Consider the following 26,052-nt stretch of genomic DNA (forward strand, 5'->3'; position numbering starts at 1 on the left):
TCATTACCATGTGCATTTAGAGAACGATCGGTCAACCAGCCGGTTGCTTTACTTTTTGCTGCTACACCGTGCTGACGTCACCCAGTCAGGTCCAAACAGCTGTCCAGGGTTGAAATTCTTGACTTTCAGTTTGGACTTTATCATGTCGTTGTCCCGGCGTAAAGCTTTCTACGTAGTAATCAGTCTTGCTTCATTGTTGTACCCCTAAATGAAGGTTAAAAATTACATGAACCACCCCTTACAAAACATGAGATTTTCTTTGCTTAATTCAACAAAATCACATTTTGTGTATAAAATCTTGGCATTTCTATTTTTTCGTGTTAGATTTATTTCTTAATAATAATACAAAATCATCCAAAAATAATATTGTTTTCCTTTACTCTTGCTACTTTAACTCATGTCCGTAAAACTCTAACAAAAAAATTGACCACAAACCTCGCACATACATTTGGCCCGGCCTTCAGGCTCGCTACGCGTGGAACATTGATCCATCTACAAAAAGGCTGTAGTAGGGGTGGCGAATGGTAAATGCGAGACTGCGCGAGACTGCGCGAGACGGCTCTGCGAGCCCGAGACGTTTTGACATTTTAAATTGCGAGACCGAGACTTCAAAGGGTTTGACGTGCGAGCGTAAGACGTTAGAGCCCCAGATTTAGTTGAGAGCTAGAACGAGCTTGTACAGTCTTTAGCCAGCTTCTTCAAACTGGCTGGAACTGGAAATTCGATTATAACACACTACGTTATGATATCGTAGAACAAAATAACTGTTTTTCTGGCGCCAAAACAGACGTTGCGGTAGCTTTTGTAGTTTTTGTGGAATTCAGACAATTTAGTAGAAGCTAGGATTACCTTTTTCTCTGAAATTTGTAAGTTGCTTCATTGAAATTCAATGTCAAGTGAAGAGAAGACGTCATTTATAAAACCTGAGATAAACGAACGAATCGGGACTTTGAAACCCTTTAGCCTTGTGAAAAATCGAGACTCCGAGACAGCTTCGAATAAAAATCGAGACTGCGAGACGCACATAACTGCTAAAAGACGAGACTGCGAGACCCGTGAAATTCGACTAAAATTTTGCGAGACCTAGAGTTTTTGAAGGACCATTCGCCACCCCTTGTAGCGAGTCCTGGGACTCACACAGCCAGCAGACTGCGAGTCCTAGGGCCAAGAGTCATGGACATGCGTCCCGTACTCTTGGGGACAAATAGCATGTAGACACCAGTTGGCCATTTGGTGTTCTTGAAGACCAGCATGTCGAAAAAGCGTAGAATTTTGATATCTTCTGCCCTGGATTCCGTCAGGCCTCTTAGCTTTCTTACGGATTTTACAATGCATGAAATTGCCCCCTCTATTGCACACCAGGCACGTGTTCCTTTGTCAGCCACCGCTGGAAAAATTTTCATCCTTTGCCGGAACTGGACGGAGCTACTGCTGTTGTCGATTGTGTCAAATGTGCGCCGATGCCTGTTATAAAGCAGGATGAAGCCCCCCCCCCCGCCCCCCCTCCCACACACCCATGGGTAGCTAAAAGTTCAATGACCCATCCCTCCCCTCTCTGCTCCGGCCCACCTAAGGTCTCGGTTTGAGAGTTACTCGTAAAGACCTCACTCTCGAGAACACAAGATATCACGCTTGGTATTTAGAAACGTTTGATTGTAAGAACTCTTTAGAAAGTATACTGTTAGGAATATAAAAGTAGCTATACTAAAGCGAGGTGAGCCTTCGGGAACGCAAGATATCACGCCTGGTAATCGTGGAAGTGGCTTCCCACAGGTACCTGCATTAATTCGAGCACTGCAATTAATGTTAAATATGCAAGATCAGGGGTGTATTGGGAGTGGATTAATTAAGTAACAGTATTTAGAAACGTTAAGTTTTAAGAACTCTTTAGAAAGCGTAGAATGGAAGAGTAGCAATACTAAAGCACGGTGGTGCGAAGGCCATTTATTGCTGCTTTTAAAAGTCGTTTACAGTTCTAGACACTACCGAGAATAAAATCACTAAACCTCGAGTTCTTTTCTAAAGCTTCCGTTTCTTTTATAAACTAACAAAGCTCCAAGTATGTTTGCGCAAAGACGAACCATTGAAACATTTCCAAAAGCACTTGAAAACGATTATCTAACTATGCAGTTTGCAAAAACGACTAGACAAGTGTCTAATCTTCGTGAACCAGCAAAGAAGGCCCATTTCCTGATTGACGCCGACGCCTGGTCATGAAAATGAGTGCCCCAATGAGCCCCAGTATTATGGTACCCAGAATTCCCACAAGCACTCCAGTCAACAGGATAGTCTTCGGACTGTCCTTGACCATTTCTTGGGAGTCGTCTGCTTCCATGGCTGTAAAAAGTATGTAGTTATGAGAAAATAAATCAAGTAAATGTAATATTGGACAAATCCTGGTTTACAAGGGTTTCAGTTTTCTGCAGTTAAGGTCGATTGCTTTTTTTTTCGCCTAAAACAGGGAATTTACTGGTCGGACTTCGCAGCAGTTATTCGGGTCGTCACGCAACGATTCTTGTCACGTAACGTCATTCAACGTCACGCAGCGAGACTCGTTGCGTGACGACCCTAATAACGGCTCCGAAGGAGACAAGGAATTTTCTTGATGGTCCTTTTAGAAAACGCGCGCGTTTTTGATAATATTATCTTCGTGATGAAAGTTTAGGTAAATGTCCAGAATTTTAACCTGTAGTTACCTTTCCCTTCATCCTTCTTTATGTTGATCGGTCCAAGGAAAACAGCAGCACGATATCCTTCCGTCACGTCCCTTTTCTTTCTGGACTCGTTTTCACCTTCCTTGCATCCCTTTTCACATTTTGACTCCTGATCATCAGAGCGACAAACAGTAAGCTTACAGTGGACGTATACGTCCTCATATCCTGATTTGAAGCGAAATGCCAAGAAGCTGAAGCTCTGACTGGCTGACTTCTTGTACTCGTACTCGAGGTATTTGTCTTTGGGGCATCTGCCAAAAGAAGGTACTTTATTTAGGGGCTATCATTCTGTCTTGAGAAAGTATACGTAGTATAATTTAAACTCCCCATCATTTTAATATTGTTCTTAAGTCATTTTAAGGCTATTTTCTTATGCTTTGTGTGAATCATTTACCTATAACTTTCGTCTTATCACTAAACGCGCGCAACCTGACATTTTAATTGCTTTTTAGTGAGTTCAATTACTTTTTGTGAGGCATATATCGAAAAAAGGTCAGTTATTTCAAGTTCTCAAATCGTAATGTTTCATCCTCCTCAGTCGCAATTCTTCCTTGTATATTTTTGTTTTTTACTTACCTGGTGTTTTACACCTTTAAAAACCATCATTTAAGTTTCAAAATGCCTCGACTTTTTGAGGTAAAACTCTTTCAGATTAAAGTTCATTTAAAGTGCCTCCTAGTGAATGGCGTGGTGTTTAACAGTTGAGCCAATACTTACGCTTCCTCGATGATTGGATGATCTGGTTTAGCATCGTAATCAGTCGAAGGTGTTGCTTTGCATTCATCTGGGAACACGTTCAAATCGGAGTCACCTGACTGTACCTGCAGGTTTATGTACAACCGCTGGCTAATGCCAACTAGAAGCGGGTATTTCTCGACTTTTTCAGAGAAATTCTTGGTGGTGTACATGTTCATGATATAAGTAAAATTACCGTAGTTCTCTGTCAAAAGAAAAATGGCACATCACAGTATTAAATACTGTTCTTTATATACCGTCTCGAATGAGCGTCTTCAAACACAAAGTTCGTTTTGCTTAGCAAACCGCTATACCCCGTTCACACCAGCACGTTAAACATGGTTAAAAGTGGTTTAACTAAACAAGGTTAAAAATTAGTTGCTCATAGCGTGCTCACCCCACAACTAAACTGGGTAAAAACCTGTTTGATTAAAATATGCCGAGCAAAATAATTTGAAATTTGTCTCAGTTCTCAAAGTGACTGCAAAGCGAAATCGAAAAATTGGAAAAACCTAAACTTGATTTAGTCAAACTAGTAATTGTTTGGTTGATGTGAATGGTGCATTAGACGTGATTCAAATTACTTATGAAACTGCTATGACAAACCAGATTCTCCGATCCCGGTTGTAATTGTTGTAAAACAAACTTGTGCCGAAGGTTGGTCAGCTCAGGGGAAGAAAAAAAAATCATATAGTGTTTCCGAGCATGGTGGGTACGTCAATAATTATGATTTATTATATCTATCAGTTAATACGCACGCTGTGATTGGTCAGTTTAGCGCCCGTAATCTACTGTACGGCCCGCTAAAATTTAAAGCTCTTTTTGTTGCCAAAATGTTTCGTGCTTTATCGCCAAGTATTCTTAACAGTTTTAGCAGGTAAAAGTTTAAAACTTTCTTTTACTTCTGAAATTGTGTACTAAAACCTACTAACGATTTCAAATTGACTAGTTTAGCTTTCGAGGTGCGTCAGAAATTTGAAACCGGTCTGTGTGAATAGAAATCGTTCCCGAACCCGTCAGAAACCTGGTAGAGATATAATAAATATCTTAATAACCTCGTTTTCTCGATCCGTTCTGTAAGTTATGAATTCTCGTTTTTTTTCCCCTTCGATTTAGGCCCCTCGCTTCGCGCTTGGGCCATAAATCGATGGAGAAAAAACTCGGCCGTAACTTACAGAACGGCCCTCGAACTCGGTTAGTAAGAGGTATATAATGACATATATCTACACAAAATAAACCTTGGAGCAAGGGTTTACAGTAGGTTCTGTGCTAAGGCCTACAGTGATATACCTCAAGATTTTAAACTACTTTTTCCTCAATTAGTTCCAATATGCAATATTCTTTCCTGGTGGGAGAGTTGCACAGAGCCGACGAGGTGATCTATACCAAATTATTAAAAACTGGATCATTGGATAACGCAATTCAAGAGTTTTCATTGGCTTAGCCATCAAGGTATATGAGCCATAATATCATGCTCTAAAAATATGGTAAGCGTATGTGTATTGTTGGGGGGGAGGGGGGGCGTGTTTATTTTTATTTCATTTTAGTTTGCTATGATTTGGGGGAGGTTTTCATAAAACAATTATTCCACGAGCGCGCGTTGGATATGAGATGGCCATAGTCAACAAGGCGCATAGCGCCGAGGTTGGCTACCTACCACCTCATATTCAACGCGCACTCGTGGAATGATTGTTAAATAGCCCACTTTTTTGCAGGTACATAAAATCACCCAGTATGACCAACTTGTACCCACCTGTCTCGGTTATCATCTGAATATGATTGGGAGAGTAGAACACTTTAGAAAGAACAGCCTTCTTTTTGTACGAACACTGGAAGGGGAGAACTCTTGTACTTTTCCGAGTGATGTGCTCCTCTTCCTCTACGTCCTCTACCACTGCAATGATCCTGTTCTTGTAATGAATCGCCTTCCCGTCATCCTCTTGTTTAGTCTTGCATTCCTCCAAACCAAATCTAAAGACAGCCTTAGACTCATCTCTATAGAAGGCACCGCAAGCCTCGTCTTCAAGATGAGTCACATTAGTGTCTAGGCCAGGATAGTTCTTGCTCTCTACTGTCACCTCGATGTAGTCGGCACGACACACTACTTCTAGCTCTACACAGATCAGTTGTATAAAAGGAAAAATGTGGGTTTTAATCTTTCTGAATAGCACCCTTTTTAATCCTTAGCTGTCGTTATTGTAATAATAATTATAATTATTATAATAATACTAATAATACTAATGATAATAATAATAATAATAATAACATTCAACTTTATTTGTCGAGGGTAGCACACAACAATAATAACTAAAAAACTCTCGCATATATTTACAGAATAAAAAGATGACGTGTTAAAAATTAAAAATATAGAGAACTTCTCAAATATGCAACGGTAATATCAAAAACTAAGATATGAGACACACTGTAGACCCCTCATCCATTTTGTTTCCTTACGTGTTATAACATGTATAAATTCTAAGATGGTCTCGAAAAGTAAAAATAAAATGCAAGGTTGTAAAATAGCATTGAAAGTAATGATGTTGAATGTTCAGATTAACCTCATGCCACAGGGGCGGATCCAGGATGTTTCAAGGAGGAGTAGAGTGGGGGTGGGGGGGTGGGGGGGGGGGTTAACTGGTACCTTCCGATTGCAGAACCAATGGGGCTTCTCTCCCAAATGTTGCAATTTGAGAACTGAGACCTAACCCCCGAAATACTAGCAATGTCACAAAGTACACATTTCGATGAAGTACCTGTCTAGAGTGCTTGCATTTATTTCGACTATAATATTTACGATCTTTTTCCTTTTTTTTTCAATTTATTTTCTTTTTGTATGCTTCTCTAAAAAGGGAGTGGCTAGGTACCCAATCGACCTCCCCCTCTCACACCCTAAATCCGCCCTGTACCATTACTGTAACAGTACTTCTCTTAAACTCACTTGCTGCAGAATCAATCACCATTTCTCCAGCAGCCCCTTCACCGGTGGCATTGGTCGGCGACTCTAAATTGTGATGAAAAAGGAGAAGGAAAACTAAGACAGAATCGGTTAAAACAGATCATATCTCAAAGCCTCCCTCCCTCTTACCAAAGTCATTAATTATTTTCTAAAAAATTTGTCGGGCTGCGTCGACTGGCAAGTGAGACACTTACCTGTCTGTCAACTTGAAATTGATATCGATGAATTAACTGCGTGGGTCGGGTTGTTCGAAAGCCGGTTAACGCTAACCCAGGATTAAAAGTTAACGAAGTATTAATTTTTCTTGTATAAAAATGTTTTTTACTGCTCACGTTTTGTGTGGTTTGAGCTTAGTCGAGCTCAAACCTGAAGGACAAACATTATAAACAGAAAACCTCACCGAAAAGTTACGAAACTGAAATCAAAATTCTTGTTAATCCTGGGTTAGCTTAATCGGGCTTTGAACGACCGGGCCCTGAGCGAGTATGCGATACTGACTTTTCGAGCGATAGTCCTTCCAATTGACGTTTAGCTACGTTTGCCCTGATAAAGAGCCAACGCGTGAAACGTCACCTTAATTCACAAACTCGTGATGGTGGTTAATTTACCTTTATCGTCTTCAAAATATTAGATAAATAGCCAATTATCTCTCTCAAAACTCCTTGTAAATGGAGACTGTTACCTTCTGCCAATTCCTTTTCATTAGATTTTGTCTTTAACACTTTGTTTTGATGAATAGTTTGGGCCAACTGTACTAGGTCAGTCACTCATCTATGTTATAGTGATTTCGGGATTCCTTTATCAGTCTGGAGGCCTGTTTGAGGGTGTTAACGAGAAGGTGCAAGTGCAGGAGATTCATTTATTTTGCATGATATATTTCTTGATACGACACCCTGTCTTTGGAGAGTTCGTTTTGAAGTCGAACTTGGGCCAAATCACAGTAATTGTTGCTTAAAAATCAGAAAGGACCCTGAATAGCGGTTTAATTCCTTTGTTTTTAAGCTATTAACTGAAGTTTGCTGCCACTAAATTACTTAAGTTTTGCCTTTTTTCAGTCTGTATATATGTATACATAGGTGAGATAGTTAATCTGGCAAGAGGAAGGTACAGCTCAAAGTACCCGATTGTTTCTGATGATGTTTAAATGAACTGACTGAGAATGTGTCTCTGTGTGTAGCTTGGACACACACTCAAACGGTTCAGTTCACAAAGGTAAGGCTTTAGGGCAGTAAGCTATATCACCGCAAGTTGTCTTGATTTGACCAAAAATTTCCAATCGCTTTAGACAAGAGTTCATAACTGCGATGGTTGCAGCCTGTTTCTCTCGAAATCACGAAGGGAATATGAGGCGAGGCGCATTAGCCTTGCCCCAATGTCACTTCCCAATCTCATTAGAAACTGGAACGAGACATGGGTGGGTTTCTCCACACTGCCCCTTTGCTGGCACACTCGCAACAAAACCGGCAGACAGTAGTCTGTATGACCCGTTTTGGTCGGTAAGGCTTGCTGCGTGATTTTGTCGCTGTTTATTAGCAAAACCGTTGGTTTTAATTTGATTTGGTTGATATTTTACATATTGATTAACTGTTTCAAAAAGAAAATGTTTGAGACATCTTGCATTGGGAAATTTAAGCCAAATTAAACTAACCGTTCCAAGCGAGTTCGTCTGCTGCTTCGTCTGTTAAACTAACACAACCGACCTAAAACAGTGGTTCCCAATGGGAAATGCGCCCTAAAAGGTAATTAAATAATTGCTTTAGCATAGCAAAATGCATACTTAGTGTTGTCATTGTTTGGGCTGTGTCAATCACCCATGAAAAAAGGATTCAATAAATAGTAGTCAATAAATCATCTAGCATTGCTGCGCTGTAGGCAACCAGGGTCTCTTCTTTGAAATTATATGCCGAAATCTCAAACGTTATTTTTGCTGCAATATAAACTACGTTGTTCGATGACTAAAGCTTTAAGCTGAACCGACACTGGAGAAAATTTCAACTTATTCATTCGCCTTAGCGTACTTTGTCCTTCTTGCGTGTACATTGAGTGACTGTTCTTAAATGGAGAACAATAACGCTTTTAAATTCGCAATAAGCCACCCCTATTGCCTCCGGATATTTTTGTTCATTTGTTTAGCAAAATAATTATATGGAGACCTCACTGTAGAAAACTGTATGAAATTTGGATTATGACCAAAGTAACATAACTTGAAATATAAAAAAATCTTGTCCAGTTACTTGGTCATGAAAACCTTTTCCCTCAATGAGCCGTTATTTCAAGTTAAAGCACCTTTGAGCAAAAATTGCATTTGTTTCCAAGCTCATGTAGTTATTGTCGAACAAAAGGGACAGGCGGTGTAAATTAAACTTGGAAGTTGTTCAAACTTCGATAACGTAAGGCAAGGAAAGTGCTATTCAACGAATTCGACACCAATATGACGTTCTTGCAGAGTCTTCTCGCCGAGGAACAGTAATGGCTGACATTTATTTACAAAATGGAAGAGAAAATTTCTCGAGACAAGCGCGTATTTCACTTCCATCCACTACATCCTATGCAATCGTTTGTGCAAATAAAGTACCCCGGGAAGACGCGGAACGCCAAAAAAAGATAGATCAACATTGAAAGGGAATTATTGTAATAATATATGTCATAGAATGATAACCATGGCTGTTAATTGGTAATTAACGAGCAAACGACTTTCCCGCCCCTTCGATTACAGTGTCAATTAAAACAAGCCAAACCGGAATGTAACTGGAACTCACCTTGAGCAGCTGATAAGTTGAATACCACTGTAAGGCTTAAACCAAAGAGAAGGATTTCCTTCATTTTGAAAAGCTGTGAAGTTGATGCAAACTGAACGAGCACTGAAAAAGCGAGCAGTAAGATGAGAATCACACACCCTGTTTTATTAGCTCATATGTCTAGCTGCGCATTACCCATAATACCTTTACTGCTACGGTATTGTTTTCTGTCAGCGTGAATACTGTGCAATACGGTGGCCACCATGAGGTTTTCAGACACCAAAACATATTTAATTTGTACAGAAAATTATGCTGTGGTTAGAAACATGCAATTCTACAATTAACCAGCGCCGCAAGCTTCTTTTCTCACGGACCGGAAACGATTCCATTCACGCTGTGGTTATAAAAAAATCATCTTTTGTTGAGCTATTTTTATAAACCCTCCTTTTCTGAGGCTTTCAGATCGCATTCCTGTTCTTTTAGTCCTTTAGTTTAATGTTATAGTCGAAGCATTCAAGGCAATAAAATACATCGATTAAGGATGACTTCATTTGATCTGTGAAGCAAAATAATTTGTCTTTCTCTGCACTGCAACAAGGAAAATAAAACAAAGGATCTACAACGTAGATGGTACATTTGTTCCGTACTTTCACTTTTCTGCGTTGCAGTCAATATTCCGGTGGTTTCCTTGGCCTGCACATTTATTTGCCCAAACTTGGTTATTAAGAGCCAGTTCCTGTAAATACCGAGAATGAGATGACAGTCACGAAATTTTCGATTTCTTCATATTTTGCCCAAACAACCTCTGTAGTGAGTTGTTTTCAAAAATACCATTCAAAGGTCCTGAAGCGCTTTAGTGTTTTCGAAATCGAGGAAAGTTTGAAAATCGCCATTTTAGCTGCCTGACGCCGCCGAAAATGACCGAAAATTGTGCATTTTCTTTTCGCTCGTACAGATCAACGCGATGATATCTGCCAATATACTTTGGGTAGCTCATAGTGCATGTCTTGCTGTTTCTAAAGCATTAATTTGATTAGTAAAAGCTCCAAGTTTAATAATATTTTAGGCCGATAAAAGTACCTGCATCGAAGCTCGTGAGCGAAATGGCTAATTTTAGCTAATTTCAATACCATCAAAAGCCCACTGGTACATTGAATTTAAAGTCGAAACTAAAATTTTCTGAAAGCCCATACTCTATATTATGTTGTGTGAAAGTCTCTTCCGCGGCCCGAAAAAACTAACCCGTCGAGAGACATAAACGTGTGGTACATCTTTGTAAATTCGTCATCCGCGAAACCAACATGGAACTTGGCCAGCTACCTTCATCAAGAACAAAAATAAGCGAATGGAAACCTTTTTCGTCAATAAGGATACTTGTAATCTGTTTTTTTTTTTTTCCTTTTAGATTGACCACATGATTAACTTCTGACTTTTGCAAACATTTGCAGTTAAATCAAAATAGACGCTGCTTTTGGTACATTTTAATGTTATGCAAATATATTTCGATCACCGGCACGTGCATATCGCCCGAAACTGATTTTCCTTCCGCCTACTGTATGTTTCTTTTTGAAGGTTACAACTGTAGCACACATTATTCATTCAATATCGCAAGTTTTAACTTTTGTGGAACACCCATGGCCACAGCCGAGCTTGTCTTAAAGTAAAAATAAACATTTTGAAACGTGAAGTTTGAGTAAACAATCGGTCACAGTCGCATCCATCATGTTTGGCGTAAATATTCGAACACAACCATTTCATGTAAACAGGTACACTTTACTTTAAAAACAACCGTCTCATCGCAGCATTTCTTGAAATCCTGGTCTGAGACCAGGAATGCCGATAACAAAGCGCGAGCAGTTGACGAAACTTCATGATCAACTGTCGAAACGTTGTACTTGTGGAATAAGCAAGATGATTCAAGCTTTGTATTTCTTACCCGTGTGCTTGCAGTTCTTATGGGTACAATTGCACCTGTTTGTTACCACCAGATTTATAAATGAATCGTTCGTTTCTTTAGCTAATATAGTACACACGTCTGAATAAAACATATACTGTGACATCACTTTTCTTGGGGTGTTCCAACAGTCGTCCGCGGCCACTTACAAAACGTAAGCAGCAAGACAATAAAACCACTGAGGCTTCTTCGTCAATCGCACTACGCTGTCCAGATTTCTTTCTTACAAAGTTTCCAGACTTGGTTTTTTTTAAATTCCAAGACTTCGCAGTTCTGTTGGCCAGTCCGAATAATTGTCAGGGTGTTAGTTGAGTAAGTTCTTGACTTTGTTTGGTGGTCCCAGTTCAGACCATACAGTAAACACCCGCATATAAGAACACATGGATTAAGAACATCAGGCTGAAATTTGGCAAATAAAGCACCACTTTTATAAGAACAATATCAGCCTGGAAAAAAAAAATAATGTTCTTATAAAATGGGAAGGGTGTCAGATTTGCAGATGTACAGTGGACCTCTACTTTAGGCATTTCAAGGGTGGGGCAGCATATGGATCTGCCACAGAACTATACATACACCCTTCTTGTTACTGTTTTGTTACATTACTGATTACAGTAGACCTATTTGAACATTAGGTTTTTAATTATTGTTCCATCAATTTATGTAATTGTCCAAAAACATGATTAAAATTTCTAGCAACATTTTTTATGCTGTACAGCACTGAATTTAAAAAAATTTAAGAACATTTAAGAACATCCTGAGGCTGATTTTTCACTAAGCATCCGATAAATAAGAACACAATCAGTCTGACCTCTGAAATTGTGTGTTCTTATATGCGGGTGTTTACTGTATGGCAAATGTGGATTGCGTGACAAACGGCCACTTACAAAGTGTCCAAAGTGGGTGAAGATGGCGGCGAGTGAAACTGTTTGCTCGTGCAAGTAACGTGGTTCGCACTGTCAGCCTAAATAAACATTTTTGGACCAAATTGAAGGATGTAGGGGGAAGGGGGTGTTCTTTAATTCTGCAAGAGGACAGAACTCGACGAACTGACATAGCCGAGCGCGGGTCCTGCTATCACGGCATGTCTACGTAGATTAATGGAAAGTATTACCGCGTTCACAAAAGTTGTGCAAACACCTTTCCTCTTTACCTTTAAAATACATTTTTGTCGTTCGTACTTTTTGAATAGAAATGCACCGGTGATAGGGCTGGAATACAAAAAGAACAAAGGAGGCCTAGAGAACATCAGATCTGAGATACGCGGGGGAAGTTTACATACATATTCACTCCTGTTGCCCTCTGCTAAACTATATAGACGATAATATGGGCGCTTTCCCAAAATCGGACACTCAGAAGAGCTAAAATTTTCCTTTATTTTACCTTGAGAATTCACAATTATTGACCTAGCGAACTTCCCATCAATAATTAAGTGGTATAAAATAGTTAGGCATTATTAGTATTCTAGCCTTATTTTGCGCAAAAATAAGAGCGAATGTCTGGACTGTCCACCGGGACAAAAAAGTGTGTCTATTGTAGAGAGGGGTTCACTGTGGAGAGGTGACCGTTAGTGCACGTTCGACTGTATAGTTTATATAGGTTTAAAAAAGAACCTGTAACCGGGGTGAATATGTACGTAAATTCTCAACGCGTACCCATTTAAGACTAGTGCCTCCTGGGCCTTCTTTTTCCATCCCAGTCATGTCCCTGGTGCATTTCTACACCAGAAACCTGAGCAATATACCTGTATTTTAAAGTTCAATAGGAAGGGAGTGTTTTTTTATTAACGGTAATAAAGTCGAAACTTTCTACAACGGCCACTTTGGGGACAGAGGAAAGTCGCCGTTATGGAGCGGTATCAGTAGGGGTGAAATATGACACCGATATTTTCTTGAGTTTCTACATTTTTATCTTAAAAAAGGCTTAGTGTAACATGTAAATTCGTAATACGATCAAAATATATCAATAAGACAGAAACCAAACAAAAATAGAGACCAAAGACCTGCGGCATTGATCAAGTTTCGTGACCATGTTCAATAAAAAATGGGGTTTTGTAGACAGCGTTCGTCGGTTGTTGATTAACTGGCCGTTGTGAAGAGGTTATTTGGCAGTTGGGACGTGTTTTTGGTGGCTGTTGCTGTTGTCGAGAGGTGGCCGTTGTAGAGAGATTAAAATAAGAGTGACCGTCCGCCGGAATGAAAAAGGTGGCCGTTGCAGAGAGGTGGTCCTTTGTGGAGAGATGGTTGTGCAGGATCGACTGTAGTTTCCATTTTTTCAACCAGACATAGAGAAAACATCCTGCCTACACGAGGCGAGCAAGGAGCAGTTTGGATTCCCTGTCCACGCCCCCCCCCCTCCCCCCGGGGTGGGGGAGCTCGTCGTACCTTTCAGGGGTTAAAAATGAAGTTTTAGTAGCCCTCAGGGTGTTCAGCCTCAAAAGGTCCAAAGCGGGAGCTTTTGCTATGCATGCCTTTTAAGGTATTGAGCCGAAAAAATATGACGCGGGGAGATGATGTCTTATGTAAGAATTGGTATCTTTTAGAGGAGAAAAACAGGATCTTGGTACCTCTTAGGGGATCTTAGGGGATCAAAATTTTTCAGGAGCACCCCCGTCCTTCTTATATGGGTGTCTCCCTCCACTCGAGGTCCACGTCGCCATCTTCACTCACTTTGCAAAACGTCAGATATCGACTTGTTTGGTACAGTAGCCGATTGTCACGCAATCTACATTTGCCTAATTGTCCGAACTGGGACCGCCAAACAAAGTCAAGTACTTACTCAACTAAGGCCGTAACAGTTATTCGGACTGGCCAACAGAACGGCGAAGTCTTGGAATTTTAAAAGAGAGCGAAGTCTGGAAACTTTGCAAGAAAGAAATCTGGACAGCGTAGTGCGATTGACGAAGAAGCCTTTGTAGTTTTCTGTCTTGCTGCTTACGTTTTGCAATTGGCGGACGCCTGTTGGAACACTTCAAGAAAAATGATGTCACACTATGTGTTTTATTCAGAGGTATGTGCCATATTAAGTGATAGGAAACGAACGATCCATTTATAAATCTGGTGGTAAAAGACAGGGGAACTGTATCCATAAGAATTGCAAGCACACGGGTAAGAAACACAAAGCTTGAATCATCTTGCTTATTCCACAAGTACAACGTTTCGACAGTTGATCATGAAGTTTCGTCAACTGCTCGCGCTTTGTTATCGCCATTACCTGGTCTCAGACCAGGATTTCAAGAAATGCTGCGATGAGACGGTTGTTTTTAAAGTACAGTGTACCTGTTTACATGAAATGGTTGTGTTCGAATATTTACGCCAAACATGACGGATGCAACTGTAATCGATTGTTTACTCAAACTTCACGTTTCAAAATGTTTTTTTTTTTACTTGAAGTCAAGTTTGGTTGTGGCCATGGGTGTTCCACAAAATTTAAAACTGCCGATATCGAACGAATAATGTGTGCTACAGTTGTAACCTTCAAAAAGAAACATACAGTAGGCGGAAGGAAAATCATTTTCGGGCGATATGCACTTGCCGGCGATCAAAATATATTTGCATAACATTAAAATGTACCAAAAGCAGCGTCTATTTTGATTTAACTGCAAATGTTTGCAAAAGTTAATCATGTAGTCAATCTAAAAGGAAAAAAAAACATTACAAGTATCCTTATTGACGAAAAAGGTTTCCATTCGCTTATTTTTGTTCTTGATGAAGGTAGCTGGCCAAGTTCCATGTTGGTTTCGTGGATGACGAATTTACAAAAATATACTACACGTTTATGTCTCTCGACGGGTTAGTTTTTTCGGGCCGCGGAAGAGACTTTCACACAACATAATATAGAGTATGGGCTTTCAGAAAATTTTAGTTTCGACTTTAAATTCAATGTACCAGTGGGCTTTTGATGGTATTGAAATTAGCTAAAATTAGCCATTTCGCTCACGAGCTTCGATGCAGGTACTTTTATCGGCCTAAAATATTATTAAACTTGGAGCTTTTACTAATCAAATTAATGCTTTAGAAACAGCAAGACATGCACTATGAGCTACCCAAAGTATATTGGCAGATATCATCGCGTTGATCTGTACGAGCGAAAAGAAAATGCACAATTTTCGGTCATTTTCGGCGGCGTCAGGCAGCTAAAATGGCGATTTTCAAACTTTCCTCAATTTCGAAAAAACTAAAGCGTTTCAGGACCTTTGAATGGTATTTTCGAAAACAACTCACTACAGAGGTTATTTGGGCAAAATATGAAGAAATCGAAAATTTCGCGACTGTCATCTCGTTCTCGGTATTTACAGGAACTGGCTCTTAATACTATAATGAGTTTATACTAGGTTATATTCGTCCAACGAGATGCTTTTGTTCTTGGCTAGCGAGCAAATTACGAGTAGCTAGAATTTATGCTCAGTTTTTAGTTGTAATGATACAAATAACGGTGGAATATTTTGAGAGCAATATATTTTTTCTTGTTCTTTCAAGGCAATCAGATGCAAATTTTTTTCACACGAACAGAAAACCTTGTTCATTGTCAAAACCGACAAAGCTGAGGTTACTGAGGTGAGGTTACCAATGCATCCCTTGCTAGTTTCGCCCCTCGATTTAGAATTCTGTTTTAAGAAGTAGGACGGCCGTGACATCATCCACGCACTGAATTTAATTAGAGCTTCATTGAAGGTCGAGGATACGTGACTCGAAGTTAAGAGATTTTGACAATCAGTGCTTCCCCTGGATCTGGCAAGGAATCCATATGCTATATGGGAATTCATTATATCAGCTCATTATATAACTTACCTGCTTTATTTTGGCCATGCAGGGAAAAGATATATTTTAACGGGAAAAACACGTTACCTTTACGCGCGGAGATTCGGAGTAACATAATTCCATCATGGCCATCCATTAATTGAACTTATTAATAGATATTAGCCATTAATTGACAGACAGCAAGTCGGTTCCACACTCGTTTAGTTGAATTCATTTCATGAATTTGTCGTTCACGCAAAATGGTAGGAGCACATTAGGAAGTGAGGAGATCAAAACTTCCTATGGCAATCACTAGCTGTAAATGGATTATAGAGTGGCTATTTATTACATGTAAGTAATTATATGCTTTCCATTCTTTAATGAAAGGTCGTGATGTTAAATACATTTCCTTTTCTCAATTTCCAACGGAATTGATCCGGCCTGGCCGAATTTATTTGTAACGAGATGAGCTTTTAGTATTTTCTTGTACTTGTAGATGCATGGTGAAGCAGGAAGGCTTGTGAAGAGTACAGGGAGGAAAGCAAATTATTAGTAAATGGCATTGTATTGATCTATCACAACAAGAGCCAATATTTCAATATTGGGTTTGAAAGGGTTAAAATGACGAAGACCAGTGTCCAAAATCAGAATAATTTAATTAATTGTTTGAAGATATATTGCTAAAGCTTTTGAATTTCGTCGCGTCACTCCCAAATGAGGTTCGACAGCACTTCCATATTTTGCCCCTACCACACCCGAAAGTGCGATTTTTAATTTATTTTCCTACAATTTTAACAAGAACAGAAGCAAGTCGAAACCGGGAGACAAAAATATTGACTAACAAATGGACTACATTTAAACTTGAATTGGAATACAGCGTAAACTATGCATACATTGTATTAGGGTAGATTCAAATTTGTTAATTCGCAGCCGCAGAAATCATGTCCTCCTTCAACCAAAATAAAAATGATCCACTATAAGAGAAAAAATGCTCTTAGAGATAGACCACTCACATTTTGATGTGGAGGGTATTTGGTTGATTTGGCTTAAAAGGTTTCTGTTGATTGCATAGTGGTTGGATCGGGTCGCCATAGACATCTTGTAAGGATAGCTGAAAATATTGCCTTTAGGAAAACCATAATAAAAATTGAGTTTAAACGTCCTAGCAGTCGGTCACTTTTATCTTGCTTGCTGTTGATTGCTATTTCAAATTAAAGTCAATACGTGTTTTGTTTTTGTTATGCGTACAGAATAATATTTCAAAACGTATATATACCACAAGCTAATCCAATCTTAGAACGTACAATAATGTACTTGAATTTCGAGTTAGGTTTCATCGAGGACGTTTCCGTCTTTTAGTGCAAAGTGGACATTAAGTCTGTAAAGCATCGAGTGTTATTTTTTGATCAATTATTTTGATCTGAAATTATTAAAAGGTGCAAATGTCTCAATAAAATTCCCGCCAAACAGACCTTTTTATATTTTACAGCTAGATATTTACAATGATTTAGCCACTTTGAATTTTTCCTCATTTTGTAACTGTTAAATGTGTAATCTGACTTTCACCTTTTTTTGAATTGAATTATTCCTTAGAAAAAGAAATAACTCTCATTAGTGTCAGGGTAAACAGATTCACTTGAAACTCAAATTACTAAAATCATCTGGCTCATTAACATAAATTTGTAATCAAAATGAAATGATGTGAATGATTGATATTCAAACAGTTTGATAACATCCATATTAGTTCCCTATAACCTGTGGTTGTATTTCAACTAGGGATCAAAATGGCAAGATTATGTTTTACATTGGTTTGGGTCACGTTACTTCTTCAGGTTATTTCTGCTCAAGAATGCGATTCGTTTTTTGGAAACGGATTTGACGACCCAAACCACCAAAGTCGAATATTTAAAGGAAAGCGTCTTTCAGTGGATGCAAAGAAGCCGACATATATAACACACCCTGTATTTACCTCACTGCAATGTCTCGACTTGTGTTTAAGATTTGACCAGTGTGTCTCCTTCGATTTCCTGGCTTCTCATGAAAACATTTGCAGAATAAATCGAATAACGCAACACACGATGCCTTTAGTCGAGGACAGGAATTGGACCCACTTTAACTTGAGCGTCGTGTACCTAAGAAAGGTAGGTGAAATAATCAATTTTACAACTTCAGGGCATTGAACGATCAATATTCTAACATTCTAAGTCTTTTGGCAACTTTTAAGCGCGGAAATGGAGGTTGATAAGCTAAAACTAGACTTCTACGATGCACATTCATAATAAACACATGCATTATTTTTATGAATAATGTTTGCTCAAGAGAACAGTTAAATGAAATATTAACTGTCGTTTATCCTTTCTCAGGTTTGGAATCTGATTGCTTATATACAACTTAGTTATACTTCAAAATTACGGAGTAATCGTTAAGTGCTCACCACTCGAAACAAGATAATTAGCTTTCAAAGGAAAGCTATAATTACCATACCAACCACCATCTGTGTCTCCAAAACGTTTTTTAGATACTGTTTAGTTAATTGACGTCCGTTTTATTTTATTGTTTTTAAAATGGCTTCTATTCTGGGAAGCACCCTAAACGCTGAACTGATTGTACTGTTAGCAATACGTCGATGTATTACTTCATCTGTAGCAGAAAGCAGAAGGCAGTTATAATATGTAAACGTATTTAAAATCATATACGACGACACAGCGACAATTTATTAAGGAGCTTAAGCAAACCACGACGACGACGGCAACGAGAACGCGCACCAAACAAAAGGTTTAATGAGCAAACCAATAGCTGTGCACGTGCGCTATAAATCTTTGTACATTTCTTTGCCGTCCTGTGCAAAACAACAACGTGAAATGACCAAGTTCTGCGTCGTCTACGAAACGTGGACGACGACAGCTAATTTTTCGTATTTCCATTTGGAACTGAACTCCGTCGTTGCATATTTAGCTTAAGCACGTTTTTAGAGCCACTGGCGTACCGAACAGATCTAGACAATCGCGAATTTCGCTTGTAAAATATGGGTTCATTTTTTACTAAGCATCGTCCTCGGCTTCGTCGCCGTCGTTGCTTAAGCTCCCTAATGTGAATCAGCTTGAACGAACTGTGAAATATAACACATAAACGTTTTGATTTAGAAAACGGGAAACCACCCACAAAATTGCAGCTGTGAAGATAGCGAGGATTTCGCTAGTTGCAAAGAAAAATAAATGGTTCTGTAGTATCTCCTTACGATTTGGCAGTTATAATGCTACTAATGTGCGAAATGAAAAGGTTAAGAAATAACTTATCCAAAAAGTTCCTCATGCAGAATAGACGATTTCAGAAAATAAGCATTAATTTATATGACGCAATTTATAATGTAACCATCGTAAAGTCAATCTTCTCACATTTGAAGATAACATGTTATATTCATGAGATTTATAGTTGGATACAAGCTGGTGACCATGTGATATTTTGTTTATTATATAGGCATCGTGATAACGTTCTGACGTTTTCGACGGTTTTCCGAAGATTTCCGAAGATTCTCCAAAAATTGCCTGAAGGCCACGAATTTTACGAGTGGTGTATTTTCCAGTAAAACACTTGTGTCTATATAATAATGTATTTCATTGGCTTAGCCATCATGGATTATGATCCATTATACCATGCTCTACAAATATGCTCAGCGTATCTCATTTTTGGGGGGCGTTTTTGGTTTATTTTAGCTTAGTGCCTAAACGACCGTGCTCCCGAGAGGCGTAGCTTTATTCTCGTTGCTCGGAAAATTTCGACGGTTTTAATACTATTTAATATGTAGAAAATCAATTGAAAGTCATTTATTTGAAGGAAATCGAGTGAAAAGTTCAAGACGGGGGAGTAATTTGAAGTAACAGTTTGGTGGTGATGTGACGAAAACTTTAACATTTTGTTTTTAGAAATACTTTGCTGGTTTTTCAAGACGTACCCTATTTCAAAACAATATCCTTGCATTCCTTTATTATATCTTTATGTTTTCTGATATTTTCGAGAGACTGACAGTTCTGAAAAATCTTAAATCATAGATCGCAGAACCAAATAAGATGGCGGACATTTTGAAATGCGTGAGGTCTTTTTGATGTGATTTGTATGCGTAATCAAATAGTGACTAGTGAAATTATTTCCTAATTTCACGAGTATGCTATTTGCCTACCTTTTAATATCATAGGTGACAAATTACGTATACAATTATGGGTTTTGACTTGCTCATAGATCGTTTTCAGGTATTCGTCACTTTTTAAAATCCAAAACTAAAGAGCCACCAAAATGGTTATCCTCATCAGGCATAAGAGGCGGTATAATTATATCTATTTACAATTTTACAGCTCAATAGCGTGCTTCGTATGGAAACCAGAGCATTTTGAATTTCAGGGTTATGGAGGTGCGTGCCACAAGGCTGCGATCGAGTTTATTGAAAAATATGTACTTATCGCATGATTTTGAGCCGTTTTAGAAGTTAGAGCATTAGGAAAAGTGTTTATGTAAATCTTTGTTTGTTCAGTACTGATAATCAGTCGCCTAGATAGCCCAAGTAAGTTCCAGATGTTTACACTATTTTCCGGCCGCCATATTGGTGTACCATGGATGTACACCAACATGCATGGCGTTTTTATACTTGGCTCAGTAAATTTCTAGTCTGCAAAGCATTTCGACGAATATCTGAAGTTTAGGGAAGCGCACAGGCCTAAAACTTGGAGAAGTGTCTCATTTAGTTATCTTCTATAACATTACAATTTCTTAGCTTTTTACACTGGATGGTTTTCGATTTAGTTTTTTATTGCGTGACAGTTAAAACGAACTATTGTATCGAGCAATTTCGTAACAAACGTACGTCGCGTCTTCATGGCATTTTTTAATTTCACACCTGAAATTATGAATTAACGCTGACATTTTACGCCAAAATTTGTCACCCATGATGTTAGGTCATCATAATTGACAAGTCATTATCACTTAATACAAGCTAAGGTTGTTTACACCATATAAGTCAGTCCTCGCTGCTCAATGACCACTTCTGATAAAATGGGAAGTACCTTGTACCCAACCATAAGGCTCACGAATTTCACCTTTTTGGCATCCCGGTCTCTATAACATTTCATAGTTTTTGTAGTAATTAAGTTGATCTAAATCTCGTGCTGAATTGGAGTTTAGTCATAAATCATTCCCTAAAATTTTGGGGAGTATGAATTCGTATTTGAGATACCGAGAGTGCCAAATCATCTGCCCTCTCGTCTCATTTTCCCAAAAGACCAAACAAAGTAGGGTCTGAATAGCGTTAATAGAGCAGACCAGTAGTTAACACTATTGATGTTTAAATGTAAGGAGTTTCTTCTCAACTAGAAGGTTTTTTACCAATCAATACTGCTGAAAGAGTACTCTCAATAATCGAAAAATTGGCTAGACGATTTGCTAGATGTTTTTTGAATGTACTAAAGAAACGTTTTCATTTTTTTTCTCGTGCTATTGTAGGTTTTAGTACGATGCCACTTGGGACGCTCAAGCCAATAACAGACGTTTGTGATTTTGTTTACAAAAAAGAGTGTTCTTCGTTGATAGTCGGCATTGAACAAGATTGTATTACATAAATATATTTGTGAAGTTCTTTTCGATATAACAGCTTTTGTTTGATAAGCCGACTAGTACTTTTAGATCAAAGAACTTAAACGTTCCTAAATATAAAACAAAAAAAAAGGAAAGATAAATTTACAGGTCAATTTTGCCTCTGATATTTCTCATTCGCCGTTTTTTCAGTCTGTTTTTAAAAGAATCATCTACTTTGGATTTTAAACTCTACAAGATGTTTCCGTTGTGAGTTATAAAGTGACACTTTGTCAATCATTGCAGTGGTTATTTTTAGGTGCTCGAAAGAAATCTTCAAACGACACTCTTTCAACATGATCGAGACGGGTCACCGTTGTTTGATGTTCCAATAAATGTTGGCCATGGAAATTTGTTTGAACATGGCTTTTGATTATTGTCCCATAAATTTGTAAGTTGGAAAGTCAATCTGGAGAAAAAAAAAATAATTGTAACTGTTGACTCGCTGAAACAAATCGATTTAACTATATTCACAGCATGACCTCAATTCTGATTAATTTGCATATTATTGGGAATTTAATCATTTGTTTGTGAAAAAGCTACATAAACTACACTGAACGTCTGAAGTCGTTACTTTGTTTCTCACTTACACATCAACCCATACCGTTGCGTTTGACCAATATTGAAAGTACGTAAGATGGCTACTTTACTTTTTAAAATGGTTTTCATGGTATTTTATCACGGATTGATGGAACTTACAAGCCACAGTACGAGCTCTGCTCAACCTGTCAGCGCATTCATAGAATTTCAAGAAATTGTAAGGATTCAAACCTTCAGTGGAAAGCGACTGACTTCTCGGGACGCCAAAGTTTTTGATCGTGGTGTGTTTACCAACTTGCAATGCTTGGATATTTGCTTAAGAACTGAGCAGTGTGCTTCGGTTGATGTCAAAGAAACAAACTCGAAGAAAATCTGCCGGATAAATCTCCCCAGCCAATCGTACTATCTTGAAAACAAAGACAACTGGTCACATATAAACATAAGCGGAGAATATTTGAGGAAGGTAAGATTGGATATGTGAGAATCAGTGCGATCATCATCTTTCACCCAGCCATACACTAATATTTCAGTTGAGGAACAAATATTCTTATTAACACTTTCGGTAAGCAATATAGGAACATTACTAATTGCAAATTCAAATCACAGATCAGGTATGGTCAGTTCGACTGAAAAATATTTTAACTTTAAATTTTAATTTTCTTTTTTGGTTATTGTTTTCTTTTTTATCAGCTTCGATCATGCATGTCACGTCTGGTAAATATATAACGGTTATTTATATCACGAAGTTATATCATGGATAATATTCCATGAACCTTAATCGCCATAACGCATATTGAATTGGTTACGTTTTAACACAGAAGATGTAAATTTGTTTATTTTATTCGTGACCCAGCGTCTGCTGAATAAAAATGTCTGTTTAAACACTAAAATGCTAGCACCTCTTTTGGTTTGATTACTTTTCTTTTCTTATACATTGCAGACGCCTTCCGAAATCACTTATCAGAACGAGTTTAAATCCATAATCCAAACAAAACTAGGCTCTACCTGGATATTAGAGCAGACGGAGATAAACTGAATTACATTTTTTTTAAGATCTAGCTAGTGTGATAGAAAGATGTAGCTGGGAAAGTGGCAGCTGTTGCTAAATATTTACTCTCGGTGCTAAAATATAAAGAAAAAAGGAAAAGAAAAACTCTGCATGATCTAAGACCGTGTCAGAATAAACGATTTCATTTTCTCACGAATAAGAGTCTAAATGCTTTGATTAAACTAGATATCCCTTTCAAATCACTTTAAATGTAAATTAGTTGAACGTTTTGTTAAATCACCCCCGTTCTAGCTAATCACAGCAAGGCACTATATACCGGCAGTGTTCCTATAGAGAGGAGATCAATGTGCTTCATTAGTTAACCTCCCTTTCACGCAGATCCAGGCAGGGAACGGAGTCAAAACATTCACCTATAGATTACCGTGTACCGTGGGTTGTTATGGAAACGCCACTGTACATGTTCGATTATCGTGTTTCTTAACCGATAGGGGTTTGTAAGCTATTTCCTTTTTTGCTACGTATTTGCGATTTAATAGAATATTTGCAAATTAGGCTTAATTTGAATTGCTTAAAAATCACCAGAAGTGAAACCTGATAATTGTCGTATTGTTTCTGTTTTGTTTTGTTTTTTTCACCGACCAGACTCAAATGTGATATAGACATACAGTCTTACACTTGTAAGACCTGCACTTTTCTCTAATTCGGGAGTAGCCATGGCGCCCTGCACGCAGTCAAACTATGTCTTTCTTTGTCCGTTCTTCTTAAGATTTTTAACTATATTTATCATTATTTTCATTTATTCAGGTTTAATTTATTCCTCTTTAGAGAGTGAAGATTAATGGAGAGTATAACAGAATTACGAAAAAGGTTTCCATTATAGACTAGTCCAAGTTGTGGTTTTGGGAAAACCACTAAATAACATTAAGACCAAAAGCCTCAGCTTTCCATGAGATACATTAAGGCGTCAATGAGGTGTGCCCGAATCACCTGTCGCTCAAAGTCTAATTTGAGTTGTAAAATTAAATGCATATTTTTGATATAAAATACTAATTTTCACATCCAAGAAAAATCGACTTCGCTCATCAGAGTGAATTGGAAAAAAGCAACAAAGAAACATCTCCTTCTTAAAAGGGAAGAGATACGGCGCAATTGAGATAAGAAGTACCTTTATATTCTCTTGTAGCAACATATGGATGACGTTTGATAACTACAGGAGTGATCGTATATAGGTTAGGTCAGGTCGGGTCAGTTTCTCGAAGGTCCTCAAAAGAAAGGATCTCCTGGTAACTGAATCGAGCCTAGCGAGATTAAGTTAACCCGGTAAACCGCGAAATATATAATAGCTATTTCATAGGAGTTGTTTCTTTTAATAAACAGATTCTGATGTCAGAAGTTGACGAATGCCAAGGAAAGGAGACAGGTAACTTTTTTTCGTAGCACAAAACTTAATTGTAAAACTTGTCTAAGTGTAAAAACTTGAACTGTAGGGAAAATGCTTGAGGTTGCCTATACCAAGATTTCCGTAGGATTACTTGACAATTTCTAAAAGTGATATTAGCTCATCTGGATTCAATGTCTTGATCAAATCCACAGATTTCCAAAAGAATACGTCGAATTAACAAATCGAATGTGGTTTCGCGTGGTCTGTAATTTTATCGACAACGATACTCGTCATCACAGTGGTCAAAATGTTCTGCGCCTCGTGAGTCCACGTTAAACCATATTCGATTTGTTTTTTACCACAATATCAGCGTCAAAGAAAATGTTTTTTTCTTTTTCAAAGCGCGAGCTGAAAAAGGCATGGCGTGACATTCACGCGAGCAGCGTTTTCTGGACTCTTATCGACAAAGGCAAATTAGCCAATCAGATTGCGAGATTAGTAGCAATTGTGGTAAAAAGCCTACTGAGATATAAATTACATAAGTTTCTTTTGCAGGTGAAAGTAGCTACATGACACAAACTCAGACGGAATTGAACGACTACTGTGCCACTGTTGCACCCAATGAAGAGTCATGTAAAAAAAAGAAACAACAAGGAAACTGTGCCGGTGACTGGAAGGCTCGAATTCTTAATAACCAATGGTGCTGTACTGATCCAGGCCATTCAAGTCAACATTGCTGCTGTCCTATACCTCAGTAGCGACCTATTCTGACTGGGCAATATTGTATTAAAGACAATCAGCATGTAATATAGAGGTTATTTCACGGTACAAGGTATTTATCTCAACAAAACAACGCGCTTCCAGCCTTCGAAAGAAAAGAAAGATATATCGTGCAAATTTAATCCTTTTGTGTAGTTACGCACTTTTTAATTAACGAGATATAAACACACAATTAAGGAAAAATACACACAAACATATACACGCGTGAATTACGTACATGTCGTTAAGCATCTTTTTTGGTTTAAACTGCTTCCTGAGTTATTTGCCTCTTAATTATAATAAGTCATGGCATCTCCAAGTACATGCAAAGATACCGTAGCCCATAACAAATGCCAAGAGAACAGTGACAGCTAATGAACGAATTTGTTAGAATTAATCACACAACAAAGTAGAAAAAAGAAACACGTCTTTACTTTCATTTCTTCCAGCATGGTCGCGTGTCCTTAAGCGGCGGAAATTACAGTGGAGAAATAACGAAAGTGACCGCAACAACTGTGAAATAATTGGAATACAATAACTGCAATTGCAAGAAATATGTTATATTGTTTAGCTAGCTTATTACATTTTGTTAACATGGATAAAAACACGTAATAGTGATTTTCGGGTTGGTATAACTGAGGAATATTTTTCCTCCTGATTAAAAATTGTTCAATAACAAGATTGTTTTCGCTTATGCTTCAAAAATGGTTTTTCTTTGTTATTTACAAACCTTTTCGAGTTTATTTTCTTTCATTCATAACCCAAATGGATTCTATTATCACTATGTTTTTTTTCCTGCCAGTGACCACCACCATGTCTTTTCTTCTGACCACATTGTTTCTTTTTGCCACATTGTTTCTTTTTATCTAGATGTGTTCTCGTTTCCCCAAGGCGATTTTGGAAAAAAATCT

At 38.2% G+C, this 26,052-nt stretch overlaps 2 protein-coding genes across 4 annotated transcripts; one reads left to right on the forward strand and one right to left on the reverse strand.

Annotated features, from left to right (window-relative positions):
* Nucleotides 1-1,924: 1,924 nt before the first annotated feature.
* Nucleotides 1,925-17,862, reverse strand: LOC110067406 (ZP domain-containing protein-like). 2 transcript variants are annotated; one of them, XM_089294779.1, is made up of 7 exons: nt 17,803-17,862; nt 9,165-9,266; nt 6,388-6,450; nt 5,203-5,562; nt 3,432-3,654; nt 2,697-2,965; nt 1,925-2,337 (listed from the first exon to the last, which is right to left on the reverse strand). In XM_089294779.1, the coding sequence occupies exons 2-7, from the start codon at nt 9,226-9,228 to the stop codon at nt 2,156-2,158; spliced, it is 1,161 nt and encodes a 386-aa protein (XP_089150905.1). In that variant the 5' UTR covers nt 9,229-9,266; nt 17,803-17,862; the 3' UTR covers nt 1,925-2,155. The 2 variants fall into 2 exon arrangements, with proteins under 2 accessions (XP_089150905.1, XP_020630392.2); XM_020774733.2 differs by lacking the exon at nt 17,803-17,862 and having other exon boundaries at nt 9,165-9,305.
* On the forward strand, nt 17,557-25,822 carry LOC149108978 (uncharacterized). Of its 2 annotated transcripts, none has more exons than XM_089294781.1 (3): nt 17,557-17,974; nt 24,379-24,421; nt 24,938-25,822. In XM_089294781.1, exons 1-3 carry the CDS (start codon nt 17,618-17,620, stop codon nt 25,138-25,140), a joined length of 603 nt encoding a protein of 200 aa, XP_089150907.1. In that variant the 5' UTR covers nt 17,557-17,617; the 3' UTR covers nt 25,141-25,822. The 2 variants fall into 2 exon arrangements, with proteins under 2 accessions (XP_089150907.1, XP_089150906.1); XM_089294780.1 differs by lacking the exon at nt 17,557-17,974 and adding an exon at nt 21,997-22,455.
* The last annotated feature ends 230 nt before the right edge of the window (nt 25,823-26,052 follow it).

The sequence above is a fragment of the Orbicella faveolata genome, unplaced genomic scaffold (genome assembly GCF_042242905.1).
Source record: "Orbicella faveolata isolate gen_17 unplaced genomic scaffold, um_ofav_v1 contig_25, whole genome shotgun sequence".
NCBI classification, from domain to species: Eukaryota; Metazoa; Cnidaria; class Anthozoa; order Scleractinia; family Merulinidae; genus Orbicella; species Orbicella faveolata.